The 23,644-nt window shown below is 40.3% G+C and overlaps 4 protein-coding genes across 4 annotated transcripts; 1 reads left to right on the top strand and 3 right to left on the bottom strand.

Annotated features, from left to right (window-relative positions):
• Nucleotides 1-1,771: 1,771 nt before the first annotated feature.
• LOC121758989 (putative late blight resistance protein homolog R1A-3) lies at nt 1,772-5,354 on the bottom strand. The gene is made up of 2 exons (XM_042154473.1): nt 2,651-5,354; nt 1,772-2,304 (listed from the first exon to the last, which is right to left on the bottom strand). Exons 1-2 carry the CDS (start codon nt 5,235-5,237, stop codon nt 2,102-2,104), a joined length of 2,790 nt encoding a protein of 929 aa, XP_042010407.1. The 5' UTR covers nt 5,238-5,354; the 3' UTR covers nt 1,772-2,101.
• Nucleotides 5,355-9,985: 4,631 nt separating this feature from the next.
• LOC121758994 (disease resistance protein RPP8-like) lies at nt 9,986-14,128 on the top strand. The gene is made up of 2 exons (XM_042154478.1): nt 9,986-10,407; nt 11,612-14,128. Exons 1-2 carry the CDS (start codon nt 10,072-10,074, stop codon nt 13,835-13,837), a joined length of 2,562 nt encoding a protein of 853 aa, XP_042010412.1. The 5' UTR covers nt 9,986-10,071; the 3' UTR covers nt 13,838-14,128.
• Nucleotides 14,129-14,474: 346 nt separating this feature from the next.
• On the bottom strand, nt 14,475-20,060 carry LOC121758992 (putative late blight resistance protein homolog R1A-10). Its single transcript, XM_042154476.1, has 2 exons — nt 17,285-20,060; nt 14,475-14,754 (listed from the first exon to the last, which is right to left on the bottom strand). Exon 1 carries the CDS (start codon nt 19,951-19,953, stop codon nt 17,326-17,328), a length of 2,628 nt encoding a protein of 875 aa, XP_042010410.1. The 5' UTR covers nt 19,954-20,060; the 3' UTR covers nt 14,475-14,754; nt 17,285-17,325.
• Nucleotides 20,061-21,692: 1,632 nt separating this feature from the next.
• On the bottom strand, nt 21,693-23,496 carry LOC121758999. The gene is made up of 3 exons (XM_042154482.1): nt 23,409-23,496; nt 22,008-22,281; nt 21,693-21,868 (listed from the first exon to the last, which is right to left on the bottom strand). Exons 2-3 carry the CDS (start codon nt 22,261-22,263, stop codon nt 21,834-21,836), a joined length of 291 nt encoding a protein of 96 aa, XP_042010416.1. The 5' UTR covers nt 22,264-22,281; nt 23,409-23,496; the 3' UTR covers nt 21,693-21,833.
• Nucleotides 23,497-23,644: the final 148 nt, after the last annotated feature.

Raw genomic sequence — 23,644 nt, 5'->3', positions numbered from 1 at the left:
AGCCCCATTCCCTACGTACACCCGGAAAGGCCGGATGCGCGATAATTGCAGCTGTAGATTCTCTGCGAAGCGGGAGTGGAGAAAATTGTGCGTGCTCCCTGTGTCGATCAAAATTCGCACTTCTGTGACCCCGAGTTCCCCGACCACCTGGAAAGGGATCGAGCGATTTCCTCCCGTAAGAGAATGAAGGTGGGAGATATCTTCTGTAATTAATTCCTCATCTTGCGGCTGGTCGTCATGTCCCTGACCCGATTCCTCCCATTCATCATCCCCCACATAACACAACAATCTGGCCGCACACACGTGGCCAGGCGTGTACTTCTCCGGACAATGCCAACATAATCCCTTCCGCGAACGCTCCGATTTCTCAGCATTAGACACACGGATCGGAGTAAAGCGAGGATGCTCCTTCTCCAAGGGTTGTTGGCTCGTTTTCTGCACCTGGGAGGAGCTGCCAGTCGGCGCAGATGAAGGTAGCGTCGGCTGACGAGTATCTTTGGAAGGCCACTGTCGTTTCTGCGACGACGACTGTTGGTATCGATGTTCCTGATTTGCGGCCAAACGCAAGGCCAGCGCCATGGCCTCGGCCAACGACTGCGGTTGCTGCAGCTCTACTTTCTCCTGAATGGGCATTTTAAGGCCCTCGATGAACACGGGAAGTAAGATGTAATCCGGGACTCCCTCCACCCGATTCAAATACTTCTCAAATGTGTCGTGATACTCTGCCACGGTTCCCGTCTGCACCAGTTTGGCCAACGGGCCAATATAATTCCGGAAACTCTGCGGATCAAACCTGTGGCGGACATCCTCCAAAAATTCGCCCCAAGTAACGTATCGGTTGTTGTTTCTGTAATTGAATATCCATTCCGCAGCCGGTGGATCGAATAACATTACCACGTAGTGGAGGCGATCCTCGTCAGGCATCATGATGTGCTCAAAATAATACTCCACTCGAGAAATCCAGTTTGTGGCGTCTGATCCGTCAAAGTGTGGTGCTCGCATTTTGACCCCGTGATGCGAGTCTGATCCGTATTGATATTGTGGACGATCCCTAGTAATCGGGGGATCCCAACAAGATGTGCGGCGACGATTATCGCGCCACCCCTCCTGTCGTGCCGCTGGTGGGTCCCAATTTGAGGGTCGTCGAGGTTGATACGGCACGAGTCTAGTATCACCAACTCCTTCGCTGGGCCATTCACCCCGTCTCCTCCAATCCTCTCGACGCGAGGCTCCACCCCGTCGCCCACCCCTCGCACCTCTCCTGTCACGAAACCCTAGTGGGCGGTGCCGAGGGTTCGAGACACGCGGTCTCCCATCGTCGTCCCTGTACTCCGCGTATTCATGATCATCTGAATCGTAATCCTCATCATGATGTTCGGCATCGCGATACGATGGAAACTCCAGGCTCCCTACGCGGACCTCCAACTGATCAAACCTGGCCATGATCCGATCGAAACCCTGAGTGAGCGGATCGATCGCGCCCGTGGCTGGACCCTGAGGCGCGTCGGCAGGCGGATCCCCCCTCGGCGGAGGGCGAGGGCGTCCGCCAGGGTCACGGCGGTATTCTACTTGCTGTCGTCGCTGTGGCCCCAATGATAGTTCTTGCGCGTTCCCCCCGGTCAAGAACGGTGGGGAGCGCTGTCCTCCTTCAATTGAATCCATGAGTTCGAGATGAAGCACCAGTTGTTAAGAGCACAATTCTCTTAACGAAGATTCCTGCCTTCTACGTACACAACACGACCAATCCGGCGCCCCGAACGATGGGGTCGGCGGCTGATTCACGAGCTGGCGCGGAGAGTCTCTCCGTCGGCAGCGTAAGTTTCAATTGAGTGTTGCACAAGTTTGTGGGCAAAATAATTCTTCATTAATTGGGGAACGATAATTAATGAATAGCCCTATTTATAAGACTAAAACCCTAGGGTTGGTTCGACCTAATCCTAAACATCGGGAAAGAACCAACAAAGAAAACCCGATGGAGCTTTTAACGCTCGACGCAAAAATAATCCGAAATAAGGAAAGTCAAAAAATACAATAAAATAATTAACTAAAATAACAAATAAAACTCGGGCTCTTTCAGGCAATCTGTCGAACAGCTGGTGAGCTATTTGGAGACGAAGTCCTGATAGCGCTCCGGCTGCTTGATTGCTCTCCTTGGCCTCAGCTTCCTCACCGTGTCCACCTCCGACTGATTCTCCAGCTCGTCGACGGGCGCTGGTTCTTCCTCACTCTGAATTGTCTCTGTCGTGGGTGTTGGGCATGGCTCAGCCATGTCTCCATTGATGTCGTGCTCTGTTACCTGTGATTCTGGTGCAGCCGTAACATAAACCTTGTTACTTTAACTTGAGGGAGTGTTCAAAGGGATATTCACCAATCAATCATGTTCAAATTTAATTAATTTTTTCCATATTTATTTATCTAGTCTAAAGTTCTTGTACATAACATCAACGAAATTATGTTATCTTCTTTCTCAAATATATTTTCGATGCATTACAACCTCTAATTCTCTTTTTTTTTTGGTAAAGAATCAATCAGAAGTATTTAAGAGTGAACACTGCTGCACGTAGAACTCAAACACACACAATCCAGATAATTAAAACATAATATAGGAAGCTGCATAATAGTATTTATTCCCATGAAGAAAAGATGCGACCTTCAAAGCCATTGTTCCCGAAGTTTTTCTGCTCATCAATAATCTGCTCTGCAGAATCCACAGCTTGAGGGCTGCAGTCCACCAGCTCCATCATCTCAAGGGCTCCAACATATCCAATATCTTGAGGAATCTCCTCCAACTCATAGCAATGTCTCACAATGAGCCGTTGCAGGCGCGGAAAAATCTCATATGTGGCTTCCCAGGTTTTGAAATGCAAGTATTCAATCAATAGGTACTTCAATTGCTTAAACTCATAGTCGGGGCACCACTCGTCTCCATGGAAAGCCACCTCCTTGAGCTTCAGCACTTGAAGATCCTTCAATTCCTTAGCCAAGAATTCCATGTATTCCCATGGAAGTCCAGTGCCACTCAGAGTCACTCTTTTAAGTGTTCTGGGGAAGAAGTTCTCTGCCTCAACTTCGATCCCTTTTCCAGGGATCGGTTTAAGCACGATGAGCTTGAAATGCTCGAGCTTACTCAGCTTGGCAACATTGAAACCGATCTTATCCGGCACTTCAATCCACATTGCCAATTTCCTCAAGTTAGGTATGTTGCCAAGGATTTCATCAGTAAAATAAGCAGCATTGACACTTGCAAGAGTTTGGAGGTTGAAAAGCATATATATGTCGCCTCGAGGAGCAGATGGAAGAGGTGGAAAATCAGTCTCCGTAAACCACAGATGCCTCAACTCCGGCATCTCCCAGATTTCATCAGGCAAGAACGATACACCCACGAATATGAGCTTGGGTTTTCGTTGGACCATGAGAACTTGGAGTTTCTGGAGTAGGGATATCTCTGGAGGAATTTCGTCATTGTAGGTAAGAGAAAGATATGTCAAATGAACAAGTTGAAGAAATTCATCAGGAAACTCAACAAAGTAGACTGTGAAGGCATCCAACACTCTGAGAAGATCGAAAGTTAAACAGAAAGGCAAGGGGTGGTGGTGATGGGGCCCTACGTAGAGAAGAGTGCGTGCAGATGTGATTGTTTTTGTGGTCTCGTAAACATCTTCGAGGCTCATGAGAAGGTTTTTGTGAACGGACACGCGCCTCTGGAACTTGGTACCTTCTTCTAGTCCCTGATCATACTTCTTCCTGCAATGGAAAAACTTCTCTTTTCTGGCTTCTATCTCAGCCATTTCCCGTAAAATATCGTGCATCCAACAAACTTTGATTCCACCATTGGAACTTTTCTCGCTAATTGAAATGAGATTTCTGTCTATAAGATCCTCCAAGGCTTTGTGCGCCACAAGTTCCATGGTTTGTGTGGGAAGTGATGGTTTTGGAAAGAAGCCTTCAGCAACCCAAAGTTTGATGAGTTTAGAGACACGTATCCCAGCTTCTTCTGGGAATGCTACCATGTATAGGAAACAGGGTTTGAGATAAGCAGGCATGTTATTGTAACTGAGGGATAAGATCTCCATGTAAGAATCATCACCAACTGCAGCAGCACCAACAGTATCTTCTTCAATCCTTTTCCAGTACTCTAAGTTTGCTCTCTCCTGAAGGAGGAGTCCCCCAACCACCATAATTGACAGAGGAAGACCATTACACTTCTCTGCGATTCTCCTTCCAATATCCTTTAAATGAGCAGGGCAGGCTTTTGTAATGTCATCCTCATAGTCTTCAAGTTTATCACCAAATACCCTATAACACAGCAACTCCCAGCTGTGTTCCGGACCCAGTGGCTTCATATGATGAATAAATCCATATCTACTGACTGAACGAGCCACCTCCAGAATCCTGGTTGTGAGAAGAATCCGACTCCCGTTTTTGTTATCAGGAAAGGCCATCTCCAGCCGACCCCAAACATTAGTGTCCCAGACATCATCCACGACGATTAGAAACCTGAGATTGGAAAGCTCCTGATACAGGCGTAGGAGCAAGATCTGCTCGTCGGCCACAAAGGCGTAGTGCCCTGCTCGGTAGTTCTTGCTCTCCATAGAGCTCAAGATATTGGAGAACATCTCTTGGTAGTTGACATCTTGTGACACTGTAATCCAAGCTCGAATATTGAACTGCTTCCTCGTCTCTATATCGTCGTAGATACTTCTGACAAGAGCAGTTTTACCGATGCCAGGCAGCCCGGTGATGGGAATCACTACACGCGCTTTCTCGCCCGACTCCAACCGCTCGCTCACCACTTTGAAGTCTTCCTCCTGTCCCACGATCTTGTCTTTGCTGCTGAAATTGAACCGAGGCTGAGGGGAACTCTCTCGGAACAGATCCCCGTCGTTTCTAGTCTCCCGCTCCATCTCCACCGCATCTTTTTCCACCAGTTTTATGTCTTCTTCGAGCTTCTTCATGGTGTTTTCATCGGATCCATGTGGCGAATTGCCTCTGATCCAATAGTCAACCTCGTCTTGAGCTGCGTAGATGGCTTCTCTGATTCTGTTTTGCAGATCCTTCATTTTCTCTCTCTTTACTTTAGGAGCGAAGGGGATTTTATCGAGAGAGGATTGCAAGGAGCAGACGTTTTCATGGAGGGATACGATTTGAGTCTTAGAAACATGAGGAGGAAACTGGTCGGAATCCAGCAGCTGCTCCAGTGTCTGCCGGAAAACAGTCACGGCAGAGTAGGCAGCCATTGTTTCATGTGATCCAAAAATTAAATATGGTTTTTACTATTTAGAAGGTTATGGGAAATGAATTTTTGAAGTACTACGATCTTCGAATTTTCGATAAGAAATATGTCTGCTGTTTGGCTTTGGATGAGATTATTTAAAACATACGTTATTAAATTAAACAAGATGAAAGGCTCCCAACTTTTAAGAAATTGTTTAGTGTTTGTTTGGATCGAGATGAAAGGTTTTATTATTCTATTATTTGGAAAAATTAATAATGAGGAGAGAGAAAATATAATTAAGTATAGTAATTCATGTTTATTTTTTTTGAAATACTAGAAAATATGATATCTTTTTGGAATAAATAAAAAGTGAAATTTGAAAATATGATAGCTATTTTAGCAAGTTGGAGTATTACAACCCATTAGGCCATCCGCAATGGGGAGGAGTGACTAGGGCTGGGGAAAAATACCGAAATATCGAAATACCGGCCTTATCGTACCGAAAAAATATCGAAAATACCGAATTTTTGGTATACCGTGACTTTCGGTACGGTATGATACCTTACCGAAAAATTTCGGTAAGGTAACGGTATGGATTTTCAAATACCGCGGTATACCGCTGTATACCGAAATTCGGTCTATACCGTAAATTAAGGTATATACCGTAAACTAAGGTATATACCACAAAAATATAAACACAATTATATATAAAATATATTTTTTATATTTTTAAATTATAAAATCTATTGTGAAATATAAATATAATTATGAATAAATTATATTTAATTTATTTTTTAAATTATAAAATATAAATAATATTCTAAAAACTCTAATTTTCTATTTTAATTGATGTTGAAAGTCAGGTATACCGAACTTCGGTATGATATACCGAAAATGAGGTACGGTATCAGTATGGAAATTCGTCATACCGAAAATAAGGTATACCGAAGTTCGGTATACCGAAAACTTTGGTAAGGTAAAGGTATGATTTTTTCGCATACCGTATTTAAGGTAAGGTATACGGTATGGTGGTTTCGGTAAGGTATACCGTACCTACCCACCCCTAGGGAGGACGATGGCAAGCCCGATGGCGCGCATCGTCCGCGCCCGCCATCGTCCGCCCCATTGCGGGTGCGTGACATAGGCCGCGGACGATCGTCGCGCCCTTAGTAGGACGCGGAGTATAGAGCGGACGATGCCCATCGTCTGTGCCATCGTCCGCCCCATTGCGGCCTACGCGGATGATGGCCGCGGACGATAGGCCATCGTCCGCGCCATCGTCCGGCCCACTGTGGGCTATGCAGACGATCGACGCGGACGATGGCACGCGGTTTCGTTTTTTTATAAATAGAGTTCATTTGTAATTTCATTTCACGATTTTACTTTCGAAACTTATTACATTTACATAATTACTACGAAATGTATTCAAGTCCCAATAGTCCTATATTTAGCGGAGAGGCGCGTTGGCCGGGTACAGAACCCGGCGAATATCGTTCGTTCGACGCCGACACCCAGTACGATCCCGATTTCAGTACGGAATCGTACGGGTTGTCTGACATAGAGCCGTCTCCAAACCGACCAAGCGCTCCCTCCCGCCGTGACGCCGCAGCGGCCGATCCCAAACCCGCCGCGACCGCTTCCGCCCCAGCCAAAAAGAAGCGGAAGCGGCAGCGGGCGCAGAAGTTGCCGCCTCCCGGAAATTGCGATGAGTACGCCTCCGGCCGTACGAACTACACCGACGACGAAACCCTCATTTTGGCCCGGTGTTGGGTAGATATATCGGAAGATCCGATTTTCGCGAACAACCACGGGCAGGTCGCGTACTGGGAGCGCATCGCCGGCCTCTACAATGAGGCCAAGCCTCCGACCGCGTACAGACACAAACGTGAGCAACTCCGCAAGCACTGGGATCAAGTGAAGAAGCAAGTGAACTTGTACGCGGCGGAGTTCGAGAAGTTCACGCGGGCACAGGGGAGCGGCGAGAGCTTGAGCGACGTGCGCGCTAAAGCGCTGTTGTCGTACCGGTCGATGTACGGCGACTTCAAGCACGAGGCCATCTGGGCGCTCTTGAGGGACAAGCAGAAGTTCCAAGGTGGAATTCTGCACACTGGTGCGCCGAAGAGGACGAAGACCACCGAAGCTGGTGATTACACGAGCAGCGGCAGCGGCAATCACCCGGTTGACCTCAACCGGACGTACGTGGATGAAGGGAGTTCCGGCACACCGGTGTCCTCCCGGCATCAAGGCTGCGAAGGCCAAGGGGAAGGCGGCCGCGACCTCATCCTCGACCGCTACAAACCCATCTCCGTTCCCGGAAACGCTCCCGACCTAGACGGCCACCGCGTTTGAGTCGTTGGCAACAGCGTCGATGGCGAGGACGTTATTGCACACGCACAAGGCCCTCAAGAAGTGTACCGACCCTGACGAAGCCGAATATCTCCGGGCCTTAATCGATGAGCTGCGTCGGAAGTTGGGAATTGCACCGACTTAGTTGTTTTTTTTTGTAAGTTGAATGGTGTAATTTTTTTTAATTAATGCGTCGCTATTTGTTATTTAGACGTTTTTTATTTACTCGTTACTTGTTATTTGAAAACATTTAAATTAATTAAACAAAACAATAAAATGATGATGTGGCGCGCCATAGGGCGCTTTAGGGCGCCCCACTGCAGGTGGGGGGGAAGGAGGATAAAACTGATGACGTGGCGCGCCTTAGGGCCCGCCTTAGGGCGCCCCACTGCTGATGCCCTTAACCACTCCAAAAAAAAAAGAACCCACTCCGCTAAAACCAAACAAATAAAATCAAGAGAAAGAGAAAGAGAAAGAGAAAGAGAGATAATCGAGAAGTAATGGCATCCATAATTACAATTCAAAAATCAACACTAATTTTTTTTAATCAAAGACATTTAGTATGGGTAGGGGTTTAGTCAGACCCCTAACTCATGAATAAATTAAAAATATAACGTTCAAAAACATGATCCCAACCTAAAAGTGACTAGGATCTAAGACAAGAATAAGAAACGACAAACTGAAGGTCTCAAAAGTCGGGATCCTCCATGCTATCAAAACTAATTTAGAATCTAAATGAACAAAAGGAAGAGATAAATGCAAAATATTGAGAACTATCCTAAAACCAAAATCAATCCACATCTCTGCGTAGAAAGCGAAAGTTAGGATATCCCAGCTGGTCAATTTCAGGTATGATTCATTTCAGGGTGTTTGCAATTTAAAGTTTCATTTATCTTTTTATTTTATTTTAAGTAATTGGACCTCATCATTCACCTAAATCTTTACACACACATTTATTATAAAATCATTATATAAAATTGAATCCATATTCCACTAACTCATTTTCTCATTTTTCTTCACAAAATTAAATAATTTCTTAAAACTCATTTCGATTCAAAATGGAACTATAAATAATAGATGGAGGTAGTACAATTTTGTTATCATTTACTACCCCCGTCCTACAATAAGTGACACATTTTTCTATTTCGGCCCGTCCCACAATAAGAATCACATTTCACTTTAACCATAAATGATAAGTAGACCCCACGTTCCACCAACCAATTCTACTCATAATCTACTAACTTATTTAAATAAAGAGTAAATGCCAAAATTGGTCCTGAACATATGCCCATTTTATCATTTTGGTCCTAAACTTTATCTTTTGAATTTTTTGGTCCTGGACATTTCAAATCGGATCACAATTGGTCCTCCGTCAACAATTCCGTTAATATTTAACGGTCAACGATTTTAATCACAATTTTGACCAACTTAAACAATTTTTAATTATTTAATCATAAAAATTATTTTTTTAAATAAAATCATAAATTATTTATTAGAAATAATTAAATAATTTTTAAATAATTAAATTATTTATTACAACTTAAACAATTTTTAAATAATTAAATTATTTATGATTTTATTTAAAAAAAATAATTTTGATGATTAAATAATAAAAAATTATTTAAGTTGGTCAAAATTGTGTTTATCATAAAAAAATCATAAATTATTTATTACAACTTAAATAATTTTTAAATAATTAAATTATTTATGATTTTATTTAAAAATAATAATTTTGATGATTAAATACTTAAAAATTGTTTAAGTTGGTCAAATTTGTGATTAAAATCGTTGACCGTTAAATATTAACGGAATTGTTAACGGAGGACCAATTGTGATCCGATTTGAAATGTCCAGGACCAAAAAATTCAAAAGATAATGTTTAGGACCAAAATGATAAAATATGCATATGTTCGGGGCCAATTTTGGCCATTACTCTTAAATAAATTTATAAAAAAAATCTATTTATGAGATTTGGTGAATCGATTTAATTTGAACTTAGAACACGTACAATTTACAAATATGCAGAAAACACATATGAATATGTAGATTGAGCATTTAATATACATATATATTAAAAATAGGAAATTAAACCTTATTCTTATTTAGATGATTTTTGAAAGAATAAGTGACCTATTTATGAGATTAAGTGAATTGATTCAATTTGAACTTAGAAGACGTACAAATATGCAGAAAACACATATGAATATGTAGATTGAGCATTTAAAAATAGGAAATTAAACCTGATTTAGATGATTCTTCAAAGAATAAGTGACTTATTTTATTTCTCCAAGTAAGAAACACTAGAAATATTAAAATTAAGAAGTTGTTGATATTAGGGCCAATATTTATTAATTTAACTAATCTTAGATAAAGTAAATAATTAAGGAAGATGCGAAGCACTCCATGTTATTGACTCCTAAATAATTAATGGTGCTCATCGATTTTTTAACAATCACAGTAGTAGTAATGAAATATCAGAAAGCAAGAGAATAGCTGAGAGAGTTGGAGCGATGGCGGACGCAGCAGTTGAATTGTTGCTAGAAAAGCTGAAGCAGCTGCTGGTCCAACACACCCATCTGATTGAGGGCGCCGCCAATCTGGTGGACAAGCTGGAGAAGCATCTCCTCCTCTTCAAAGCTATTCCCAGTGATGCCCTAAAGCTGAGGCGGAACGACGAGACGCTTAAGGAGCTGATCCGCCAAATTCGCTACGCCGTTTATAAAACGGAAGATATCATCGACAATTGCGTCATCCGCCCCAACATCGTCAACATCGTCCACGATCTCCTCAAAAAGATCCGTGCTATCTACAAAGAAAATAGCAGGACCAAATTTCACGCTGAAGAGGTAATTCATTAATTCCTTCTTCTAATTCTTTATTTATTTATTTATTTGATTATTTGATTTACTAATTGTTCTTATACAAGTTAGATTTGTTGGATTAGATTAGACATTTTTTTCTCAAAGTACTTGTGGATTAGGCAAAAGTTTAGTTTCATTATATGTTGTTGGATTGGGATAACTCGATCTTGTACTTGATTTTAGCGTTTAGGTACTTCATCTTGGGACACAGTCTACACCGTTAAAATTAATCAATATGGCTAAACGAAAATTGGTTGTAATGGTTTTCATGTTTACTTAGTCTATTTTCAGGAAGAAATGTAAATAGTTAGTGTATTTTCTCTATGTTAGAATTTTGAATCATTGCAACCTATTTGTATAAACTAATTCCAAAAGTAAAGAATTGAAATTTGAATCCTAACATTATGATGTAGCAATCTTAACAAATTGTAGGAAAGTTCCCTTTCAAAAAAAATGTAGGAGAAGTATGATAGTATCATGTAATCACAAGTGACAAATAGAGTACTGATGATTGAAACTTAAATACTACAGTATTACTTATTAGTATTCATTATCATAATTGGACACCGTGATAATTTTGGTTCTGAATAAGTATTTAAATAATGAGGAGCCTCTTTTTAGAAAAGTGGAAAACTAAATCCTAATACTCCTATTAAATTTTGTATGAATCTAATATTTTTCGTGCATTGCACGGAAAGGAAAATCAAGGTATATGGAAATGAAGTGTAATGCGATATAAATATTGTGAAGGCGAGACAATTGATTTATTAAAACTTTTACGTCTCCATCTCAACTATGTAGCATAGTGAAACTGAAAATTTTACATGTACAACATGTATGGAAATTAAAAGTATTTTAAACTCAAATATGGTTATTATTGTTGATTAAGCTGTTAATATGATATTTTTGTCTTCTTGACAAAATTAGCATAACTGCATAACGTACTGCAATTTGTGTATACATCATGGATCCATTTACGTCCGAATATTCATTTTTATCTTGAAAACAAAGATGCACATACCTCTTCACAATTATGGTAGATGTTAATTTTCATACGCTGAAATTGTCCTTTCACTTTTTGGTTATGGTATATACTTAACGAGAAGTATTGCGTATATTGTGGACAGAAACTAGTATTTGAAACAAAGGCACTTGTTTGGCTTTCTAACTTTGAGAATCCATCAATCAGGAAAGCCCTATAAAGGAAACGAATGTGGTGTTGGGTTTAGAAAAAGAGACAGAAAAATTGAGGGGATATCTCGCAGAAGAATCTAAAGAGGTTGAAGTGATTTCCATTGTTGGAGTGGCCGGCCTTGGCAAAACGATATTGGCAGGGAAGATTTTTCATGATCCAAAGATCCGGTCTATGTTCCCTACACGCATATGGGTTTATGCTTCTCAAGAGTTCACTGAGAAGGAGATCTTCCTTGAGATTCTAAAAGAGTTCACCATTCTCACTGAGGATATGAAAAGCAAAACCAGCGAAGCGTTAGCATACTTAGTGGCTGGTTATCTGGAGAAGGAGAAGTTCTTGCTAGTCGTGGATGATATATGGACATGTCAGGATTGGGAAAAACTCCGAGTTGCATTGCCCAAGACCACCAAAATGGGTAAAGTCTTGATTACAAGCCGCTTCAGAGATGTTGGTGCATATGTTTGTCTAGGGAAATATCTCCATTTCATGCGTTTCTTAAATCAAAAGGACAGCTATTCGCTTCTCCAGTTGGAAGCTTTCCGTGGGCAAGAGTTCCCTCCAGAGCTGGAATTTGAAGGAAGACTAATTTCAGAGAGATGTGATGGACATCCGCTTGCAATAGTGTTAATAGGAGGCATTCTTGTTAAACAGCTTTCAACTGATAAGGATGCGATGAAAACTGCCTGGAGAAAAATTTGGTATGGCTTGGACATCATTGGTAATCAAGATCCAGTGGAACGTCTGGTAAGAATCATAGTGTTGAGTTATGAGAATTTGCCTTATCACTTGCGAGAGTGTTTTCTTTATTTTGGAATGTTTCCGGAGGACTTTGAGATTTCTGTTTGGAAATTGATTCGACTGTGGATAGCAGAAGGGTTTATACAAAAAAAGATTGGTGTCAGCCCAGAGGAAACTGCAGAAAACTATTTAGAAGAGCTCATTGAGAGGAAATTGGTTAGAGCTGAAAAGTTTAAGCTCGATGGTAAAGTTAAAACTTGCATCATTCATGACATGATTCGTGACTTTTGTACAAGTGAAGCTAGAAGGGAAGGTTTCTCAAAACAAATTGTGATGTCTAGTGATGGAGGCTTTCAACCTCCAGTCTATGAGGAACTCAAGTTTCGGCGTCTATGCATTCATTCCAATGCCTTAGATTTCTTTTCTAGGAGATCTCATGGTCCAAGTGTCCGTTCGTTTGTTTGCTCCTCTAGAGATGAAATGGAGATGCCTAAGAAAGATCTTTCATCCATTTCCAAAGGTTTCAAGCTACTCAGAGTTTTAGACGTTGAGCCCATCAATTTCACTAATAAACTTCCTCGTAATCTATTCAAGCTGAATCATTTGAAGTATGTGGTCCTATCTTTCAAATTGGAGGTTCTTCCTTCAGCTTTTTCCCAGCTTCGGAACATAGAGACTCTATTAGTTGACACAAGTTCTCGAACCCTTGAGGTTAGAGCAGACATTTTCAGTATGATTCAATTAAGGCATTTTAAGACAAAGGCTTCAGCTGCTTTGCCCAAGTCTAGTACAGATTGTGTCACAGCTGGTGCAAAGATTCACACACTTGGAACTCTTTCACCTGAAAGCTGCACTAAGGAGGTTTTAGATAGTGTCCGTGATTTGAAGAAACTAGGCATTCGTGGGAAGATAGGCTTGCTTCTTGATGGCAAGAACGGATCATTGGACAGTATGCGGAAGCTGTACAATCTTGAGAAGCTGAAACTACTAAATGATGTGTTTTCAATTCCAGCTTCAGAAATCCAGCTGTGTAGCCTTCCTCCACCCACTAAATTTCCTCCTTATTTGAAGGTCCTAACATTGTCGAGGACTTCTCTTGATTGGTGCCATATGTCTGTCTTAGGATCGCTTGAAAGGCTGGAGGTGTTAAAGCTGAAAGATAAAGCCTTCATGGGAGAGGTATGGGAGGTTACTGATGGAGGATTTGGCCGCCTTAAAGTGTTGCATATTGGACGTACAAATTTGAAGACTTGGTTAGCTTCTGGCCATCACTTCCCCGTACTCAGACACCTTCAGCTTATGCACTGTCAAAGTCTTGAACAAATTCCATCTGAGCTCGCTGATGTGCCGAGTTTTCTGAAGTTGGAGTTATTTCATTGTAAACAAGCAGCTGAGTCGGCCATGGAAATACAAGAAAAGATAGAGCTGCTTGGCAATGTTGTGGGTCGATTCAAGCTTTCCATTTTACCGCATGAGGAATAATATCACCTTTGTTCTTGCTAAAAAGGTCTGGAATTCTTTCAACTTAATTTTGAATTCTCTAGAGGCATTTCTTGCAAATTGTTCCAGAGAGGTCAAAGAGAGCATACTTGAATGCCTATGGATGAAGATTGCTTGATTCGTCTTTTTATTGTGTTAAAACTCCAGAGTTGTAATACTTATACAGTAACCATTTGTTTTATATTCCCGAGCTGTCTTTTTTTTTGTAAATCTATTTTCATTGTAAAAACTAAGAATATTTACTGTCATAAAAAGAGTCTCAAGAGAATGCAATATCCTACAGAAACTTAGGACAAGAACTTTCACTACTGACTACACCCCTAATCTCCCTTTCTGTTGTCTCTCTCTATATTCCCTCGTACAAAAATGAATGAAATTACTATACACCTTGTTATGTAAAGAGTGATCAGGCCTAGCTATTTTTATATTCATAACCACCAAGCTAACTAAAAAACCCTCAAGTAGAAAATCTGCATCAGCTCACTGAACTTCAGTAGTACTCCCTGCTGCCCTAACACCAACAACACCACTACTGATTCATCCATTACTGATCGAAATTTGTTGACATACATCACAGTACCGATGACAATAGAGTCACAAAAGAAAAGGGCAAGGCGTGTGATCATAAAACCAAAGCGATATCTGACATTCAAGAGAAGTGGTCTATTACAATTTCACAAACATAACACACGTACACTTCTTAGAAACACATACAAATAAGATGCGATAAATTGATAAGGAAGGGGGGGGGGGGGGAAGACATTCCACCATAGAGAGTGCAACTAATACAAACTTCTCTTCTTTCAGAAAATCATCATCATGAGACTGAAAATGACTCTTGGCGTTGGCGGTTGTTGAAGAATGGTTCACATTACTTTGTCTTGTTTACTGCACAATATCTGCAACAACAAATAATCTTCAGTCTCTGCTCAAGGACTCAGAGACTGGCTGTGTAATAAAAGGAGTGCTCATTCAGTTGTAAGAAGAAGAAGAAGAAAGAAGAGGAGTTAAAGGCTGAAGAAGAGAAGAAGAAGCATTGAGAAACTAGCCGTTGGAAGTTAGTTAGTTTGTTAGATAGAGCAGTTGACAACTCTTGGTTCTTGTTTCTTGTTTTCATTCGGTTAATAGCAGTTGCTACTCATTGTATGAGCTTTAAATAGCTCGGTTACTCATGTATGTAGATTAAGAGAGAGAGTGTTAAAAACCAATAAAAGAGAATCAGTTTTTCTCCAAGAAACCATCTTCACTACTAATTCTAGTGTGTTCTCTGCAATGAGGTGTGAGTTTTTCATATTGCTGTGAGTGTGTGTGATCAACTCAAGTGTGTGCAAGTCTTGTGTGCTAATCATAACAAGTGGCGCCGTCTGTGGGAAGACGAGACCAAGTAGAGAGAAGCTCAAAACAGTCTCCAAGATGGCAGCAAGGCTAGATGCAGAGAAGTTCATAGGCAAGAATGATTATGGCCTGTGGAAAATGAAGATGAAGGCAGTTCCGATCCAGCAAGGCTTGGCTGCAGTCCTTGCACCTCCACCTGAGAAGGGAAAGGCTCCTGTTGATGACAAATCCCAGGCAAAGCTGGAGGAGATGCAACTCAAGGCACATTCTGCAGTGATCCTGTGCCTTGGAGACAAGGTGTTGAGGGATGTTCAAGAAGCCAAGACTGCAGTGGAAATCTTGGAGAAATTGGATGAAGTTTACTTGGCCAAATCTCTGGCTAACAGGCTGTATCTGAAGAAGAGGCTATATGCCTATAGTTTTTCTGGAGAAAGGTCAATCATAGAGCAACTAGAGGAGTTCATCAAGATCATTGATGATCTGGGCTCTGTAGATGTCAAGGTTTCTGATGAAGACAAGGCAATTCTTACATTAAATGCCTTGCCTAGTTCTTATGATCAGTTGAGTGATGCGATCATCTATGGCAGGGACAAGCCAATAACCTATGCAGAGGTGTACTCAGCCTTGATGGCCAAAGAGCTCCAGAAAACAACTAGCAGAGGCTCTGCAAGCTCTAATGTTCAAGCTGCAGAGGCCTTGAATGTCAAGAAGTTCAAGAAGTAGAAATTCAAAAAGAAGTTTGAGGATTCAAAGCCCTCAAGCTCTGATGCTCAGTAGGAAACCAGATCTTGCCATTGGTGCAAGAAACCAGGGCACTTGAAGAAGGATTGCTATGCATAGAAGAGGAAGCAGACATCTGAGGGCCAAAACACCCCTGATTGTGTGGAGAGTGCAGACCCTCCAGCCCAACTCATGAATGTCAGTGACATAGGGGTCAGTCAAAGGTGGATTATGGACTCAGGGTGCAGTTTCCATATGTGCCCTAACAAAGGCTGGTTCCATGATCTTCAAGAAGCATCAGGCATTGTGCTTCTAGGCAACAACCATGTTTGCCAGATCAGAGGGATAGGGAAGGTGAAGCTATACCTACAAGATGGCTCTATGAAGATCCTGACTGGAGTGAGGTTTATTCCTGAAGTAAAAAGGAATCTCATATCACTGGGAATGCTGGAGCAGAAAGGGTTCACCATATTGCTAAGTCAGGGAAAGCTATTTGTGAAATCTGGGAGTGTAGTGATGATGGAGGCTGACAGAGAGCATGTTCTTTACTATTTAAATGCAAAGGCTGTTGATGGAGAGAGCAATGCGGTTTCAGAAGAGTCCTTGAGGTTGTGGCACATGAGGCTGGGCCATCCAGCTGAAGGGAGTATGAAAGAACTTATCAAGAAAGGCCTAATTCCTGGAGAATTCAACAAAATGGATCCATTTGAGCAGTGAATCCTTGGAAAGGCAAAGAAAACTCCCTATGCAACAGGTATTCACTCATCCACAGCCCCTCTAGACTATATACATAGTGATCTCTGGGGCCTTTCACCTATAAGTTCAATTGGTGGTGGGAGATACTTTCTATCAGATACTTTCTATCATTGTTGATTACACTAGAAAATTGTGGGTATATATACTGAAAGAGAAATCAGAGACATTCACAAAATTCAAGATATGGTGCAAAGAGGTGGAGCTAGAGAAGGGAAGGAGTGTAAAATGCCGTTGGAAGTTAGTTAGTTTGTTAGATAGAGCAGTTGACAGCTCTTGGTTCTTGTTTCTTGTTTTCATTCAGTTAGTAGCATTTGCTACTCATTGTATGAGCTTTAAATAGCTCGGTTACTCATGTATGTAGATTAAGAGAGAAAGAGTGTTAAAAATCAATAAAAGAGAATCAGTTTTTCTCCAAGAAACCATCTTCTTCACTACTTCTAATTCTAGTGTGTTCTCTGCAACAAGGTGTGAGTTTTTCATATTGCTGTGAGTGTGTGTGATCGACTCAAGTGTGTGTAAGTCTTGTGCGCTAATCATAACAGGCTGCGATTCAAAACAAAGAAGGCTATCTGATTTCACTTGCTTTTGCAATATTAATCAAACTGAAGGAAAACGTACCTTTCAAGGATCTGGCAGCCATTTTGCTGACCAGGCAGTGTTCAAAGTTTCCATGATGAACTGATCATAACTTGAAGATAAAAATTTCCATATTCCTCTTCTTTCTCTTTTATTTGCAGGGCAGAAGCCACAAGTGAAGGGCTGCAGTCAACTACCTCTATCGTTTTCAAAACATCAATATATCCAACTTGAGAAGGTATCACCTTCAATTTGTAGCAGTTCCGAATGATTAGGCGCTGCAGACACGGCAGCCACTCATCATCATCATCAGTCCTCCAGTGCACCAGATCAATATCTTCAAGTAACAGAAATTCGAGTCTTGGGAATTCTTCAACTTTTGTTTTCCATTCTGGACCTTGAAAGGCAGAGCATTGCACCTTGAGCACTTCAAGTTGTGGCAACGAACCAATTACACTCATGGACTCCCAACAATATCCTAAGCCATTCAAGCTCAACTTTTTTAGACATTGAGGCAAATATGAGAGCTCAACTTGAGACCTTAGTTGAGGATTTGCAACAACACATTTAAGTGACTCCAATTCATCGAGAATGGAGATATGCTCTAAGCAATTCAAGGTTTCAACAGCATCAGGCTCTAACTCGATTTTCATTCTAAGTTTCTTCAGTTTAGAGATGCCTCTGAAAACATCCTTGGTACAACAATGAGCATCAGCATGGAATGTCAAGAGGTTTTGTAGCTTTGCCCCGTCACTTGGATCTGGTAGTTTGCTTCCCATGATCCAAAGATGCCTCAGTTCTTGCATATCCCAGATCTCCATTGGCAAACCCGTGAAATTTCTAGAGGGTTGGATGCTCTGATGTTCTTGCACAGAGTCTTTCTCCTCAGGAAATCGACTGGAATTTGTTAGCACCTTGATATTATGATAGCGACGGACAATCAAGTTCTGAATGTTCTGAAGATTGGATAAAAAAGGAGGGAGTTCCCCATGCACTGTCAGGGCAAGGTACCGTAACTCGATCAGTTTCAGCACCTCTGTTGGGAACTCATAGTAACGGATTGTAAGAGCATCCAACACCTTGAGCAACATCAAATTCAAACACACCGGAACTTGATATTGATGATCTTCACCGGTACACAAGAGAGAACGAGTTTTCCAAGTGGCTGCCATAGAGCCACACACTTCTTTTATGGCAAACAAAATGTTATTTTGGACGCACAAGCGACGGTGGTTTTCGACATGATTCCCATCTTCCCCCTTATTTAAGACATGGAAAAACATGGTCTTCCTAGCTTCTTTAACAGCCACGTGCCAATACGCAGAGTGGAGCTTGCAAGATTTGATTCCGTAGCTAATACTCTGACTGCAGATGATAATAAGACTTAGGGAGACAAGCCTCTTGAGACATTCCTTAGCAAAATCTTCTAAATTTTGAGACGGTTCAATAAAATCCTCTACAGCCCACAAGTTAATGAGCTTGGCAACATGAACTTTGAAATATTGTGGGAAAACAGCTATATATAGAAAACATGCTTTCAAATATTGGGGCAAGTACTCATAGCTCAGTAATAGCTGCTTTGAAATGCTATCATATGCATCCAGAAAAACAGGAGTTTTTTTGTTTACTACCTCGTTCCAGAACTGCTCTGTCTTGTCATGGCCACGAAGGATTCTGGCCACTGCGAGGATGAGAAGAGGAAGACCTTCACAATTCTCCGCAATCTTCCTTCCAGCTTCCTCGAGCTCATCAGGGAAACATCCATTATCAAAGACATTCTTCCAAAGCAACTCCCAACTCTCTTCATTGTTCAAAAAACGCAACTGGTAAACGTTGCTAGATGAAGTGGGATATTTAGCTACTTCCTCTAGCCTCGTTGTCAGCAAGATTCGACTACCATTTTGCTCGATTGGAAAGAGACTCTTCAAGTGATCCCAGGCACCCGTGCTCCATATATCATCCAAGACAATGAAATACCTCTGACCGGACAATTTTTTATATACGAGATCGGCTAATGTATTCTTATCTTCTTCCATGTATACATTTCTAGGATTATTACCAATAACTTGAGCAGCGATGTCCGCCAAAATCTTCTTGATATAAAATTTTGGACCTATGCTTGCCCATACTCGTACATCGTATTCTCCAGTAATTCTTCCATCCTCATAAATTTTGCTAGCAAGATGAGTCTTCCCAATGCCAGCCATTCCAAATATGGACACGATTTTGAGCCTCGACTGCAAATCAAGAAACTCAATGATGATTTTTTCGAGTTGGTCGGATAAATAGACAGTCGTTGACTCTTTGCAATCAACATCTTCTTTTGGCAGAACGGCGTTGTCTTCTTCTTCAATAGGCAACGGGATATCTAGGACTCTGTTGTAATTATCTCCCAAATTCTTCGCGCTCTTCACAAACGAAAGGATCTCTTGCTCCACGCCCTTCAAGTCAACCAGGGGTATCTGAAGGCGAGCCTCGACGCTGTCGCTGTGATAAGATTCAAGCGCAACTTCTAGTTTACAAGCTGCATCTCTTATTTGAGCATCCAATTCATTAATCGCACGCCTATTAATGTTGCTGTTGCAGTTATCATCCAGTTTTCTGAGGGTGGACTCTAACAGTATCAGCTCCTCATATGGTGATTTTGTGATTGGCAGATCTGTAAAGCGCTGAATCGTATGCTTTAGAGAAATCAATGCAGCATAAGCCATGTCTCTCTATTTTCTCTCTCAATCATTTCAACAAACAAGTCTTCGGCTTGAGTATTTGTTGAAATTTGGAGACTGGATCGCTCGAGTGGTCCGGTCCGGTCCGGTCCGGTCCGGCGGGTGGGGAGAAGAGTTGAGTCCACTTAAATTTTACTCATTAATTGAGTCATATCTTTTCGAGAAAGACTTTAATAATAGTGCGTTAAATGAAGATTGAAAAAGTAAGAAAAAAATAAAATAAGTGAGATGAAGAGAAAATAAAGTACTAGAAAGAATTATTTTTTGCCAAAAATAAAAATTACTCAATTAACTTGTACCTTTCTAAAATAGAAAAATGACTCTATTACCATGGACGGAGGGGAGGGAGTACAGTTTTTATAGTACTTTTTTTATTGCAATTGATTCGTTTTATTATCATAGATTTTACAGTTTTGAGTTTGACTTTTTTATGGCAATTGATTCGTTTTATTATGATTCTATATGAAAATCAAATAAACGATAACAAAAAAAATTCATTTGAATCTCTGGCCATAAGTTCCACCATTGTATTGTTTAATTTTTCAGAAACAGTTTGCACATATTCCTTCCGTTCTCTCATAGTTGAGTCATTCCTATATTTCATAATACTTTTTCTCATTATTATTTTACTTTTTCTTACTTTATTCACTTTCTACTTTTTTATCTCTATTTTTTTTCTCTCTCTCTCTCTCATACTTTTTTATCTATTTATTTAACACACTAAACATTCATTTCTTAAATTTTTGTGCCGAAAATTTTGTCTCAAGTACGAGGGAACATTGGGAGTAACATCTTTTCTAGATGCGATTTAGTGAACTGTTTTTCTAAATACGATTTATGTTAAAGTGAATTGCGAAAAAATTTCTCCGACAATGGTGTTCCAATTTTTTGTATTATCTTTAGATTATTTTGCCATTTTCCAATATTTTAAAAATTGTTTTAGTCCATCTAAATTATTAATCCTTCTTCCTTTATTATTTCTCTTTCCCCTCTCTTCTCCATTATTTTAACATCACGTATACAAAAATAAAATAGTAGTAGTAGCAATTTTTGTCAATCACAAGGTTCTTTTTAGGTTGAATAATGAAATGAATGATGTCTTACACTATTAATTTGTTTTATTTAGCCTGATTAATGATTTGATAACTATGTTAAGTATATATATTTAACATTTCCCTATATATTTAAGTATAATTATTTATTACCCCTACTATTTTTTCAAAGAAAATAAATAATTTGCGACAATCTATAAATATTTTACAATATTTTTACAGGAGAGAAAAAAATGAAGTAAGAAAGTGCAAAAATAGTGCAAAAACATATCAATGAAAAAGTCTTCTTCCAAAAGCTAGAAGTAATATTTAGTATATTTTACTCTCTAGTAATACACAGAACAATAGAGTTCAAAACTTGCATTCATTGGCTTACTGTGAAACTGCACAATGATAGGAGGGATTCTTTGCATATTCCATGCCCTATTTGCTTCTGTATTACTCACCTAATAAAAAAAATCCCCATAGTCTATGTCATTATTTTTTCCAACATTATACCTATATCTTCCCCCTTTCGCTTGTCTCCTATTGAAGTCGAGAGGACATTTATTTACTTTTTTCTTTCTCCTCTCTTCTAACCAACTAAAATACTAGTGCTAATGCTGGAAAAAAAAAACAGATATAAGGTGTTTTCAGGAAGACATGCAAAAGGAGAGCTAAAAGAGTATGAGGGATCAGCAAAGTACCCAATGATTATTGAGGAACTCCACTCATCCAGAGCAAAATGTCAACTGTTTAGACAGATCTCTAAACCGAACATTCACAAAAAAATATGAAAACCAGTTCTCAGTTGTCGCCAAACTATCGACCTTTTCACTTGTCAAATTCGTAGATCACACCTCCATCTTCTGTAACAACATTAAAACAACACAAAGTTGCACTCAACTTGGCAAAATATGAAATTCTAAATGTACCTATGCGTATATGTTTTGCAATCCAAACAACCAATAAGGGCATTCAGGTGATAAACTGAGGGGGATCTATTACCTGCGACTTTCTTATTAATCCATTTTTCAACGAGCATGCCAGCACCAATCCCACCAGCGATACACGCTCCATAGAATGTCAGGTTAAATAAAAGAGATCTGCGGGGAAGGAAATAAAACTCAGGAATCTCCCTCATCTTTTTTGGGACCCTTTTCTGTGCTGAAACTCCTTTAGGATCACTGGCAAGATCCCTGGCAACTGGCTCTTGCAAATATTTCCACTCCAATTTTGATGGATCACTTTCTTCCTTTGCCATCAGTCTAGATATGGAATTCTGTTGCAAGTTCAATAATGTAATGATTTAATAGTGCGTAATGCAACAAAAAAACACAGTCAAAGTGTCAAAATATATAAAAAGAGCAGCAAAACATGCAAACAACACCACTTCCCTGCATACTTAAACAAGCGCGATAAAAAACCTAGGACTCGATGTCTCGATCAATGACAGGATACGTGAGCAAATAACAGCATCCTAAGCAATGGTAGTTTTCTATTCCAATCAAATTTTGGTGCATCATCATCTTCCTCTGTCATCAATCTACCTTGGATTTCAGTTGCAAGTTCAATCATGCAACAACTAGACACACACAAACAAAGACATTCCCCTGCATACCTAGTGTGGAAAAATGACCATTATCAATGAATAGCAAACTCAGATCAATGATGCCACACTCGAGCAAAGAAAAACAAACTAAGAAATTAAAGTTTTTGCTGCATAGAAGCTTGAAGATATGGAAATAAGTCAATTCCTGAGATACAGATAGCAGAAAATCACACAGCATTTTGACTTGAATTCGCCAAATCATGAGATGAAAGGCAGGTTTTCAGAAATCAATCCCCTGTTCATTATTCGGAATCACCTCTTGCATCCAGAACAAAGATCAAATCAACAGAAATGCAACGCATCAGCAATTGCTTACAACAGATAATTCAGCTATGTATGCTAAAAATCCAAAAATTGGGGAAGATCTCAATGTTCAAGGCATACAATTTTTGAAAGATCTATCCACTCTCATTTAATTGACATATTCACCCTTCTATCCTTGCACAACCCTAGTGTAATTGTCATTGAAGAGGCGCGAAGTGAAAGTGAAAAGAGAAGCTGCCGCATTTTCCATTCTGCAAGGTATGGTGGCTACACTGTACATATTCGTGCCATTTTCTAATAATCATTCTTATAGCTCATCGTTGATTCAAATTCTTCCGATTTATAAGATTTGGTTAAGCAGCAGGCGCTGAGTATGTGTACCAACTCCAAATTGATCAAACAACAAGAAATCTTATAAACAACCACCTATTCGAAACTAATCGACTACCAGAGAATCCCAAATAAATTTATCTACTCATACCTCGTGATTGTAAACAAATATTCAGAAAATTTGTATAGCATCTACTACTAACCTTTTCCGAGTTCCTGCGCTAATTTCAATTTTCAAACCTGGACAAAAATCTCATACTCGTTTAGAAGATAGAGGACTAATGGTAAATTAGTTCCACTACAATTAACTTGGGCTATAAGTATCAAATGTACAAGCATAACTAGGGGTGGTACGGTACAGTATACCGCACCGAGGATGTCATACTGCATACCGTATCGCAAATTGCAGGATGAGAAAATGTCATACCTATACCTTACC

Source organism: Salvia splendens, chromosome 12 (genome assembly GCF_004379255.2).
Source record: "Salvia splendens isolate huo1 chromosome 12, SspV2, whole genome shotgun sequence".
In the NCBI taxonomy this organism is placed as follows: domain Eukaryota; kingdom Viridiplantae; phylum Streptophyta; class Magnoliopsida; order Lamiales; family Lamiaceae; genus Salvia; species Salvia splendens.
This window is presented reverse-complemented; position numbering and strand designations above follow the sequence as displayed.